The sequence below is a fragment of the Conger conger genome, chromosome 5 (genome assembly GCF_963514075.1).
Source record: "Conger conger chromosome 5, fConCon1.1, whole genome shotgun sequence".
Classification (NCBI taxonomy): Eukaryota; Metazoa; Chordata; class Actinopteri; order Anguilliformes; family Congridae; genus Conger; species Conger conger.
Window position 1 is genome coordinate 6,621,470 of NC_083764.1, and position 12,500 is coordinate 6,633,969.

The following is a 12,500-nucleotide window of genomic DNA, read 5'->3' on the forward strand; positions in this document are numbered from 1 at the left end:
GGCATATGTCGGCATAATCACAGTGTGAACAGTGTGTTTGCCTGGGGATGTGTACTTTTAATCATCGAGTGTGCTGTTTGATGGTCACGGATGTGTGGATTTTGTCATGAAGAGAAGAATTTAATTGGCAGGGAAAAGTGTTTCTTTTATCCTGATGGAACGTGTTGGGTTGGCAGGGTTACGTAGCTCTGTTTCATGAAGAGGGCAAGTTGACATGCTGGGAAATGTAGTTTTTTATCTTTAGGAGAGGCATTTGGTTGGCAGGGATATATGCTGTTGTTCTATATCATGAAGAGGGCAGGTTGACATGCTGGGAAATGCAGTTTTTATCTTAAGGGGAGCTGTTTGGTTGGCACGGGTGCATAGTTCTTTGTCATGATGAGGACAGGTTGACATGCTGGAAATTTACATTTTCAAGGAGAGATGTTTGGTTTGCAGGGGTATGTTGTTTTTTTTCACGGAGAGCAGATTGGCAGCGGAATATAGCTTCAGTTATGAGGGGAGCGTACGCGCGCATGTGTGTGCGTGGTGTGTGCGTGTGTGTACGTGTGTGTGCGTGTGTGCGTGTGTGTGCGTGTGTGTGGTGGGGTGAGTGTGAGGGGGGGGTGTGGTGGGGTGAGTGTGTGTTTGTGTGAGAGGGGGGGCGGGGTGTGTGTGTGTGGTGGGGTGAGTGTGAGTGTGAGGGGGGGTGGGGTGTGTGTGTGTGTGTGTGTGTGTGTGTGTGTGTGGTGGGGTGGGGTGGGGTGAGTGTGAGGGGGGGGTAGGGTGAGTGTGTGAGGGGGGGCGGGGTGTGTGTGTGTGTGTGTGTGTGTGTGTGTGTGTGGTGGGGTGGGTGTGTGTGTGTGTGGTGGGGTGGGTGGGTGTGTGTGTGTGTGTGTGTGTGTGGTGGGGTGTGTGTGTGTGTGTGGTGGGGTGAGTGTGTGTGTGTGTGTGTGTGTGTGTGGTGGGGTGGGTGTGTGTGTGTGTGGTGGGGTGGGTGTGTGTGTGTGTGTGTGTGTGTGTGGTGGAGTGAGTGAGAGGGGGGGGGGGGTGTGTTGGCGTTCCTCCAGCAGCGAGCCGACCCGGTCCTGCTGTCTCACCGCTTTTGGGCCCCCGAGAGCAAATCGCTCCTTTATAAGCACTGCTCTTTAAAACTCCAGGCCTTTCTGCACCACTAATCGAGCAGGCTCATCGGAGCACAGAGAGGGATGAGAGAGAGAGGGGGAGAGTGGGAGAGAGGGAGGGGGAGAGAGGGTTGGAGCGAGGGAGAGAAAGAAAATGTGTAAAGAGAATCTGCTTTGGCAACACAGCCCCATGACATGCCAGTGAAGCACCTTGAAATTGGAATTAAAATTTGGGAGAGAAAGAGGGGAGGGTGAGGAATGGAGAGGGAGAGAGAATGGGGGAAAGAAAGGAGGAGAGAAATGGGGGGAAGAGAGGGGAGATGGTCCCCACTCTTTCTTTAGGGCTGCATTGCAGGCTGAGGGTTGGCTGGTGGCAGTGCTGTGATACGCCCCAGTCTGAAACAGGCCTGACTGTGCTAGTGTGTCCGCCTGTGTCCGCCTGTGTCCGCCTGCGTCCGCCTGCGTCCGCCTGCGTCCGTCTGCGTCCGTCTGCGTCCGTCTGCGTCCGTCTGCGTCCGCCTGCGTCCGCCTGCGTCCGCCTGCGTCCGTCTGCGTCCGCTCCCTATGGACCGTCACCCCTCCAGCTGTGAGTTGCCTTGCAGTGATGTCACGCCCCATGAGACGCTCCACGGTACTCATGCCGCTCACTGGCATTGGGCTCTAGGCACGGTCGATAGCTTTGGGGATGTTTTCTGCACAAAGTCACGTTCAAAACTGTCCCGAATACAACAGTGTGCATTTTTCTAAATGTGTTATATTTTTAGAGTTGAAATGGAATGGGAGGTGTGCTGCTTTGTGCATTCCTCCAGGAAGCAGAAGCAGCTGTGCGTTTAGGCTGGTGCGGAGGCTCTTGGGGGAGTTATTTCAGGCCAGGGGCCCCGCGGCGGAGCTGCGTCTCTCTGTGGGGAAACCTCCCGCTCCAGCCTGCGGGTCTTCAGCGCTGGGTGTGCCTGTCAGCCCAGGGAGGCAGAGCCAGGGAAACCACGTCCAGCTGCGGAAACCACGTCGCGTCCTAGCGCAGACAGACACACAGACACACAGACACACAGACACACAGACACACAGACACACAGACAGGGGAACAGCCCAAGGAGTTGTGTCTGTATGATTTTCAGGCATCACGACTCCCGGAACCACAGAGGATCTCTCTCTCTCTCTGTATGTGCTCACGCTAAAGAGGAACGCTCTCTGTGTGTATGTGCTCACACTAAAGAGGATCTCTCTCTCTGTGTGTATGTGCTCACACTAAAAAGGATCTCTCTCTCTGTATGTGCTCACTCTAAAAAGGATCTCTCTCTTGAGTCTGAAAGGTCTCTCCTGCTGTGTCCTGTGTGTACACACTTCATCAAAAGTTCACGGAAAGCTTGTGCCTTCCTGGGGGGGTGGGACAGTTGCCAAAAGATCGTTTGGTGGTGTAATCCCCCGGATACGCCTCTCTCTCTCTCTCTCTCCGAGCCCCTGTGCGCTCGTGCGACCTGACCGCCCCGCTCCTCATCCTCACATTAAAGAGGGAACATGAGGAAGTCACTCTCTCACTGGACATCCTCTTTAGCACAGGGCCGGCCCTTCCTTTCGGAAATATCCCAGCATGCCGCGCTGCGTTTGTTGTCAACGGCAGCGGTTAAAGTCCCGTTGCTCTTTCACATTTAAGTACGTACTGCACACTGCCCCTGAGGTTTTTCATTCAACAGAAACAGCCTTTTTTTTTTTCTTCTTTAAGAGCCATGATCGTAAAAACTAAAATTCCCCAAAAAATGTGGCCTGCGATGTTGCCAGAGGGCAGAGGCGGGCTTCCCAGGCTTGGAACGACGGGTGGAAAATCGCCCACAGAGCCGGTGTGGTCAGATGAGGCCTTCAGCTTCCTGTCAGAGAAGTAGTCCCGGCACAGGAAGTGAGGAATGTTACTGCTTTGTGCGGAGGGATACGGTTCTGTGGCAGGGAGGCTAGCGGACGCTAATTTCTTCAGCGCTAAATAATCAAACAATTACTCTGAACTCCCTCACAGACTTCTCTGTCATACACCTTCTGTTTCATTAATCTCTAATGTATTGGGGGCGGCATTAGCTCAGGGGGTAAGAGCAGTTGTCTGGCAGTTGTCTGGCAGTCGGAGGGTTCTGGTTCTGGTTCCCCCTGACCGTCTAACCCCCAATTTCTCCCCACGAGCTGATTGTTATGCTGCATGGCCTTTCAGCGTTGGTGTATTTAATCTTGCTGTGTCCATTTGGAAATCTTTTTGCATGCTACAAACTCTCGTTGTCGGTTTCATGCTGCTGTAAGATCTATTTTGTCTCGTGCGCTGGGAATAAGATTATTACAGTTGTAATGTAGTGCAAGAAGAGGACTTGAAAGTGTGCGTGTCGCTAAAAATTCCCCCATCTTACGAAGCTTACAGCAAGTTTTCTTGTATTCGCGTCTGTCCGAGAAAAAGGCTCAAATTTGCTGTGACTTTTTTTAATGTGGGCTGCTGTTGTAAATGCCATGGAACAGATTCAACAAGCGACCTTTTCCTCCCGACTCAGGGCATGTTGGGTAATTTTGCAGGAAACAATGGCGCATTGAGTCATGGCTTTGATGGTCAATTTGCATTTTTGTCATCTTTTTTTCATGGCTCGCCCAAGGCTGAGAGATGTTTTGGGTTATTTCTTTATTTTTCTTATTTGCCTCTTATGAAATTTTATTGAGGTATTGCTGCCGCTTTCAAATTTACATTTAGCGAACGGGGGGGGGGGATTCTTACATTGATCCAAATTATGTTTGCCAGACCTTATATCCCCCCACATCTTCCAGGGTCTTTGCTGTTATTAAAAAAAAATTCATAACTTCATCAAAGTCTCACCCTAAGCTTCAATTTGTTTTAAACTGGCCGTAAAAACAATTTAAAAGTTTCTGTGAAGGAGGAGGAATACAATCTCAAGTACATTAAGACATTTTTTCCCCACTAAAGGCAGTTTTAAGAGCCTTAACTCTAAATAATGACAGCATGGCCCACAGTCAGCCAGGCGCAAGGAACAGCCATATTTACATGAAGGATAGTCCTTATAACGGACATAACAAGTAGCTGGAAAAGTGCTCTTGTGCTTGGTGTGGTTGTGAGAAAGGCCAGGCTTAGAAAGACCCACAGGAAGAACCTCATTCATCTGCGAAAAAACGTCTCAATCGTCCACTGAAGCTGGGGGGTTCCTGCCCCTAGTGGCCATACGTGGAACCGCAGGCTGGAGACTGGCCACAGAAAGGGCGAGGAATGTGATAGTCGCATGTCGTGCGTTGGCGTGAGTTCGCCTGACAGCGAAGCTCCGCCCTGGCGCATGTGGGACCTCTGTGGTTGGCCACAGGCCCTGTCCGTCACTCTCAGACCTCACCAATCAACACGAGAGTCTGAGGGTCTGGTACTCACTGAAAGTTAGATCCTTAGAACCGCAGGCCCCGAGCTATTCTGGGAAGGGAACACAGACCCACCCTCCAATCACGAGTGGCTAATAAAGATAACGGCCCTCGTTTTTTATTTGTCTTTTTTTTTTAGGCCGGGGCGGATCAAAAATCACGATTTTAGCCTGCACCGAGTTTGTTTGTTATTCCTCATGATTGTCAAAAGAAAATATTTTGCCTAAGCATTTAATTGTGATGGCAAAAGAAAACATTCGATTGAAGCTTTTAATCTGGACGATCTGATTAAACTGTTTCAGGTCTGAAAGCTGAACCAGTCTGGCCGACTGCTGGTGCAAGGCTTGTTTTGGTCGATCGCAGATAATTTGAGACCCAACACTAGCGCGAAATTCTAGACATATGCCGGCTGAGTTTGGTCTGAAGCAGAGGTCTCAAACTCCAGTTCTGGAGGGCCACAGTCTCTTGCAGCTTCTTGGCCTTGGAAACAAGTTGTGCAGTCTCTTAACCAATCGATGACTTATGTTATGCACTTAAATTCATGATCATGTTCAAAACTAGCAGACAATCCCTCTGGGATTTGAGTTTGTGATCCCTGGTGTTCAGAGTTGTGGTTGACGTGAGTGACACATTTCAGTTTCATACGTGCCCCTAATATTAGAACTTTCAGATGCTCTCAGACATCCGATGAACATGACGGTTTCTGGCTTGTGGGTGTAGCCCTCTCATTGATAATCTCATTGGATACTTGCCTTTTGGGGGTGTGGCTCTGTACAGAGTGCTGTCCCTGTGAACAGCTTATTGGATAACTGATTTATTGGGGGTGGTCTGTATCAGTCGCACTTTGCCAGTCCTCTGATTATTGGATACTTGATTGTTGTGGGTGTGGCCTGTGTAGCTAGAACTCTGTCAATGATAAGTTTTTTGGATACTTGCATTTTTGGGTGTGGCTCAATACAGTGATTGGATACCCAGTTTTCTGTGGGTGTGGTCTATCAGTAGTGCTTTGCCCGTAATGTTATCGGTTACTTGATTGTAACCCCCCCCCCCCCCCCCCCCTCTCCCGTGTCCCAAAGGTTGTGACCCCTGAGGAGCACCGCAGCAGCCCCCGGGCAGAGACCCCCAGCACGGTGACGGAGACGGAGGTGGACCTGGACGGCTACCAGGCGACGCTGGAGGAGGTGCTGACCTGGCTGCTGTGGGCCGAGGACACCCTGCAGATGCAGAGCGACGTCTCCGACGACGTGGAGGAGGTGAAGGACCAGTTCCACACCCATGAGGTACGAAGTCTTCCTGCCTTTCCTTTCTTCCCTCCTCCTCCTTCTCCGTCTCCTTCTCCTCCTCCTTCATCTCCTCCTCCTCCTCCTCCTCCTTCTCCGTCTCCGTCTCCTTCTCCTTCTCCTTCTTCTCCTCGCACACCGGGAAAATGGCTCCCACACAAATGTTTTCTTGGAATGTCGTTCATAATTTCAAGTCAGTGTTCTAGAACCTCTTTGCTTTCAGTCACCAGTATTGATTGTGACATCAGAATGAGAATGTTCAGTTAAAAGAACACTCATCACGTTCTATTAAAACCTTAAAGCAGTGGGCCTCACTCCTGGTCCTGGAGAGCCCTGGGATGTGCTTGCTTTCGTTGTTACTCTGCCCTTAATTAATTATTTAGAGCAGTTGATTACACCATTAGCTCACCTCTCCTGGTTCCTTGGGTCTCAACAGGATGCTGATTTTTAAGGTGAAAACAAAAACCAGCAGACCCTCTCCAGGAACCAGGTTTGGAGACCACCGCCTTAAAGGGTTAAAAGAACTGCCCCGTTCCTGTAGCCCATGGGGGAATGAGACAAACGGCCACTTATTGCAGGAATGTTCAGCAGTGCTGGCTGGCTGAGGCTTCATAAATCCCAAAATGGGCGAAGCTATCATGTAAAGCGGTTAACATGCTGATTTCAATGAGCTACAGCTTTTTTGGAATGCGGGGGCCGTCGTCAGTGATTGACGCCATATGCCGCGGCCCCCCCCCTCGGCGTAGCCCCGGTCTCCCGTAGCGACAGCCGCTTGGCGTTGAACCTCGTCCACGCCCCTGACGTTAAGGGCCTTGTTTTAATGTGATCTGTTGTTTCACGAGCCCCACCGGTCCCCTGGGTGTCCCGGGGCAGCTGACGGGCTGAGGGGGTTTCTACAGGCTCTTTACTGCCCTACCGGGGGCTATTACGGTACAGCCGGGTCAGGCCTCTCCAGGGGGATTATGGGTACTTTAATTTAGACCGCAGGGGCCCTCCTGCCCCCGGAGAACAAGTTCCCTACATGCCAGGAATGACGGGAATGTCAGGAATTCCGCGTCGGAGCGGAGGGATTTCTGATCGACGCTCCTCCGTTGCCCCGGGAGGTAGGCGTTTGAGGATGACATGTTTTGAGATCCAGGGTCGGCGATGCTAATGACACCGCGCCGACAGGGCTTTTCATGAAGAGCGAAGTCTGCTGTAGCTGTCAGTTTTTTTTTACAAATGCTACACCCCCCCACCCCCCCACCCCCCCAACCCTAAAACAACAAAACAAAGCCAAAAAAAGATGGCAGGTCACGGTGAACGGAAAGGTTCCGATGTCGGATTCGGGCGGAACGTGGGTTCATCCGATCGTCTCCGTGCCGACGTTCCCGCTCCCAGTAAACAAACGAAAGCGTTGCGTAGAGCCCGGCCCATGTTTTTACACCGCTATATTTTATGTGCTGTTAGTCACAGGCTGGCTTCCTGACAACTATTCAGCCTTGTTTCTTCAGCTACAGTGAAAATGTGAAGGACAAGGGGGGGGGCGGGGAATAACTTTAAAATAACCACTGGTAAATTAAAAGACCTGTGCTCAAAAGACCTGGAATTTGAAAATGGACTAAATAATTGTTTATCTACATTATATGTTGCCAATTAAAGATTTACAAAAAAAAAGGCTTTGCACAGCAAAAGATGCCTGAAATGCAGTTAAAGCTGTATCTTTTTAACTGAGGAGAAACTGGGCAAGACTGACAGTTCAGTGTAAACCTACTTCAGTTAAACGTTGTATATGTAGTTCATAGATTCCTCTTCTCCACCTGTTTCTTTTGTGTTTGTGTGTACGTTTCGTGTTCTGATGGACCTGGGGGAGTAGGGCTAGTATCTTTTACAGAGAGGTCGGAATACCACCTGACAATGGGGGGGGGGGGGGGAGCTTTAGATTAGTCAACAATATTTGACTATTTGAGCCAGTTTTACATGGTTTTGTGTGGTTAACATAACGGGTGTGTTGTTCAGTACGTGGTTATGATCGTATCTCACCTGATCCAGTGACACTCCCTGCATGACCTTTATATTCCTTTGACAGACCGATCTTTACACCCAGACAGCGCTTTCTGTTTTCATGGATGCTCTTGATTTTTTAGTACTGTATGTACACAGAGTTTATGAGCTTCCAGTGTTTGTAGGAATCTTTTGTACGTGGGTTAATCACACTAACCGATCAGAATCCAGCCAAGCCTGTTGCACTAACAGCAGATGGGGCTCACTTTGGGCCATCCTGGGTAAAATATGTAAATGTATTCAAATACTTTTCTATGCTTTACAAAGCTTGAGTCTGGTGTATTGGAATCTATGAAATACTCTGAAAAAGTGCTTCTTGTCCTGAGTTGCACCAGGCAAGATCATTTGAGCACAGAAAAGTGTTTGAATCCAAAAACAAGCACGTATTTGACCCAGGTCTGGTCTAGAGGAAGCTGTTGCCGGTGGGTTAATCACGAGCAGAAACTGAGCAGAAACTCACCAAGCATGTGGAACTAACAAGAGAAGGAAAGAGAGAGGGTAGAGAGGTGACTTGGGGTGTCCTATGGTAGTTTGACGTTTCGATGGTTGATTGCTCCTGTCTTGCCCCAGTCCTGGGGGGGTACCTCCAGTTTGACGATGTCGTGATTGATTGCTCTGGTCTTGCTCCCAGGCCTGGGGTACCTCCAGTTTGATGTTGTCGGTGGTTGGTTGCTACGGTCTTGCCCCAGTCCTGGGGGGTACCTCCAGTTTGACGATGACATGATTGATTGCTCTGGTCTTGCTCCCGGGCCTGGGGTACCTCCAGTTTGACGTTGTCGGTGGTTGATTGCTTCGGTCTTGCCCCCGATCCTCCAGTTTGACGTTGTCGGTGGTTGACTGCTTCGGTCTTGCCCCAGACCCTCCAGTTTGACGTTGTCGGTGGTTGATTGCTTCGGTCTTGCCCCAGACCCTCCCGCCTGACATTGTCGGCGGTTGATTGCTCCGGTCTCGCCCCCAGGCCTTCATGATGGAGCTGACGGCCCACCAGAGCAGCGTGGGCAACGTGCTGCAGGCCGGCAACCAGCTGACCGCCCAGGGCAGCCTGTCGGAGGAGGAGGAGGATGAGATCCGGGAGCAGATGGCGCTGCTCAACTCACGCTGGGAGAGCCTGCGCGTGGCCAGCATGGACCGGCAGGCCAGGTGAGTCCGGGGTCGCGACCCCAACGCCGGCAGGGCGTGGCTCTGGGTCCGCCCCACCGACCGCTTCGTTCGGCTTCCTTACTGCGTCTGTTAGGGGCGTTAGAATCAATTACATGGTAAATGGTAAATGGTTGGCATTCATATAGCGCCTTTATCCAACTGTACAATTGATGCTGCTCATTCACCCATTCGTACACGCACTCACGCACCGACGGCGATTGGCTGCCATGCAAGGCACCGACCAGCTCGTCAGGAGCATTTTAGGGGTTGGGTGTCTTGCTCAGGGACACTTTGACTTACCCAGGGTGGGCACTTACCTCTTGAGTCAATGTCGCCCTACAATTATAATCGAGTAAAATAACAATTTCAATAAAAAAAACCCTATGTATGGCAATAAATGTGCTGAAAACTTTTAAGTTAATTTGTGTATTTGGTGTTTTTTTTGGTCATAATATTGTTATGAAAGGGATTGAATCCTCAGTCGCACGGTCTCTCCTGAACCCAGGCTCCACGAGGTCCTCATGGACCTGCAGCAGCAGCAGCTTCAGCAGCTCTCCGATTGGCTGACGCAGACGGAGCAGCGAATCAGGAAGATGGAGACGGAGCCGGCGTCCGGGCACATAGACGGCTACAGGGCCCAGATCGAGCAGCACAAAGTAAGGGACTGAGCCCCTGTATCCGTCCATCCATCCATCAATCCTTCCATCCTTCCATCCTTCCATCCATCCATCCATCCATCCACCCACCCATCCACCCATCCACCCATCCACCCATCCATCCATCCATCCATCCATCCATCCATCCATGATCTCACCCGCTTATTCTTGGTCAGGGTCGCAGGGGGTGGTGTAGCCTATCCCAGCATGCATTGGTTGAAAGGCAGGAATACAGGGCAGCCCTACTGACTACTTCCTTCTACTACCCGTCAACTTTGTTACATTTTATAGTTCGGATATTATCTGTTAATATTACAGCACATTCTGCGGCAATGTCTTCCACGTTTGTATTTTTCAGTTCATGAATGAATTGAAAAATGAAGTGAATTTCAGTTTGTTTTGCCGGAGTGGAACTGAACTGAATTGAATTGAAACTGACCCGTTGAATGAACTTGAGTCTTGTATAATATTTATCTTTCTCTACAAGCTTCCAAGACACCCAGTATGACCACCAGTGGCAGACACGGGTGGAATGAAAAATGACCACCTGTCTTGTTTTGTGTATTCAAATATTCCACAAATGTCAGATATTTCGTTTTTCTGAATAATATTGACACAGACGTGCTCTTAAAGTGCACAGGGGCATGTAATTTCAAAATGACAACAAATCCAAATGTCCTATTTATTTTCCCCTCCTGGTGCAGGCTATACGTGAGAAATAGTGTTTAACTCCTCGTTGTGATGCCTTGTTTGCTATTGCCAGGTGCTGCAGAATGACTTGGAGACGGAGCAGGTGAAAGTGAACTCCCTCACCCACATGGTGGTGGTTGTAGATGAGAACAGTGGGGAGAGCGCCACCGCTGTCCTGGAGGACCAATTGCAGGTAAATTTGTGTCTCCGTTTTAATTCAGGTAGAATTAATAATTAAATTGTTGTTGCCGACTAAAAATAAAGTCTTACGGCTTAAGGCGTGCATTGCAAATTTATAAAGAAACTGTTCTAAATGATGTAAGTGTTCAGGATTCATGCTAAACGTTTAATGCTGGTAATCATTTGAGGGGTTCTTTTAAAGGCAGTGGAAACTCAACAGCCTTAAAAGGCATGGTGACTGTTTGTGTGAGGTCGTAATTCAGGGCAAATGTCCAGCTGGAAGTACTAAACTCTCCTGAATCATTCATGTAAAAGCTCTTAGCTTCCACCTAATAAACACTGCCTCAAGTGCTCATTAAGTAGTAGTTAAGTAATGGTCATTTAGTAAAGCCAGGGGAAATGGAGTCTCTGAATTTTAACCATGGTAAAGTGCAGGCAATTGCTCAGGGAACAGCTGTCATCTACAGTGAACACTTAATGTAGGTTGTCTTCATTCTGTGGAGGAAGAGTTATGCTGGGATCAAAAGGAGTTAATACCAACTGGGTTGTAAATAAGGTATGATGTTTGGAGAGAGTTTTGAAATGATGCTAGTGCAGTTGAGAGAGGTGTCTTCAGAATTTTTGAAGCATATTTGCTTTTCCTGCTGCTATAGAGGTTTCTGAGGTATGGTCCCAGGTCTGCTGTGAAGGGGGAAAAATGGGTTTCATTTGATTGAGATGGACAGTCTGGAAAATGAGCCAGGACGGCTTCACCGGTTAAACCTGTTAGACTTTGCCACGAGTCCAAAGAAAATGTAGTTTTCTCTTCCAAATGCACTTACTTCAGCTCCCATATTTGAACATAAATCAGAGAAAAATCACTGGAGTTGTCCGCACCCATGAAACGAAACTGTTGATGAAATAAAATGACGCCTGTTTACCTCGAAAGACCCGCATTTCAAACAGGAGTTCTTCCCCTTGTCGTTCTGATTCAAAATAGTTTCTATATTTTGCTTAAAGCTGATGCTCATATCTCAAACACGGAGCGGCTTGTGTCAGTAGATGCGTCAAGTCCTTTTCTGCATCTAATATTCTGAAATCATTTAAGTTTTTATGAAGAGTTGGTTTATTTAAAACAATTTTTTCGAAGTCTGTGTTTGTGTAGTGATCGTTACATCAGTTAAGAACAACGTTTGGCGAGTGTGTGAGTAAGCGTTTGACGGTGTGCTGGGGGTGTGTGTGAGTGAGAGAGAGTGAGAGAGAGTGAGAGAGAGTGAGAGAGAGTGAGAGAGAGAGAGTGAGAGTGAGAGTGAGAGTGAGAGTGAGAGTGAGAGTGAGTGTGAGAGTGTGAGAGTGTGAGAGTGTGAGAGTGTGTGAGTGTGTGAGTGTGTGAGTGTGTGTGTGTGTGTGTGTTAACGCGCTGTGGCCTCTCTGCTCCAGAGTCTGGGTGAGCGCTGGGCGGCGGTGTGTCGCTGGACAGAGGAGCGCTGGAACAGGCTGCAGGACACCCTGCTGGTGTGGCAGCAACTGCTGGAGGACCAGGTGAGCCCCTCCACCCTGCTGCTTACAGCTTACTCACACACTCTCTCTCTCTCTCTCACTCACTCACTCACTCACTCACTCACTCACTCACTCACTCACTCACTCACTCACTCACTCACTCACTCACTCACTCACTCACTCACTCACACACTCACTCACTCACACACTCACACACACACACTCACACTCGCACTCTCTCTCTTTCTCTCATATACACACACACACACACACACTCCCTGCCCAGGGGAGGATGGACATCAACCCCTATAGCCGGGTTCCTTCCCATCAGGGAGTTTTTCTTACTTTTCTTACTTAATGTCCCTGTATTATTAACCTCTGTCTGTGAGGCTGAAGTGGGAGAGACACGGGAGTAGATGAGATGTGGCATAGCAAGTTCTAGACCATCCACAAATCTGGCCCTCAAATCCGAATCCGGAAACCAGCAGTTCTTGGCCCTCAAAGACCGTGATTTGATCTGAAATGAGGTTCTCGACGTACAAGCTGGT

At 49.3% G+C, this 12,500-nt stretch overlaps 1 protein-coding gene across 1 annotated transcript in view; it reads left to right on the forward strand.

Annotated features, from left to right (window-relative positions):
- utrn (utrophin) overlaps positions 1-12,500 on the forward strand; it is a 256,495-nt gene that overhangs the window by 30,581 nt on the left and 213,414 nt on the right. Inside the window, exons 10-16 of the mRNA XM_061241585.1 lie at positions 1,524-1,646; positions 4,436-4,489; positions 5,561-5,764; positions 8,766-8,947; positions 9,453-9,603; positions 10,367-10,486; positions 11,893-11,994. Of these exons, the coding sequence (XP_061097569.1) occupies positions 1,524-1,646; positions 4,436-4,489; positions 5,561-5,764; positions 8,766-8,947; positions 9,453-9,603; positions 10,367-10,486; positions 11,893-11,994 (936 nt within the window). The remainder of the gene's footprint in view (positions 1-1,523; positions 1,647-4,435; positions 4,490-5,560; positions 5,765-8,765; positions 8,948-9,452; positions 9,604-10,366; positions 10,487-11,892; positions 11,995-12,500) is intronic.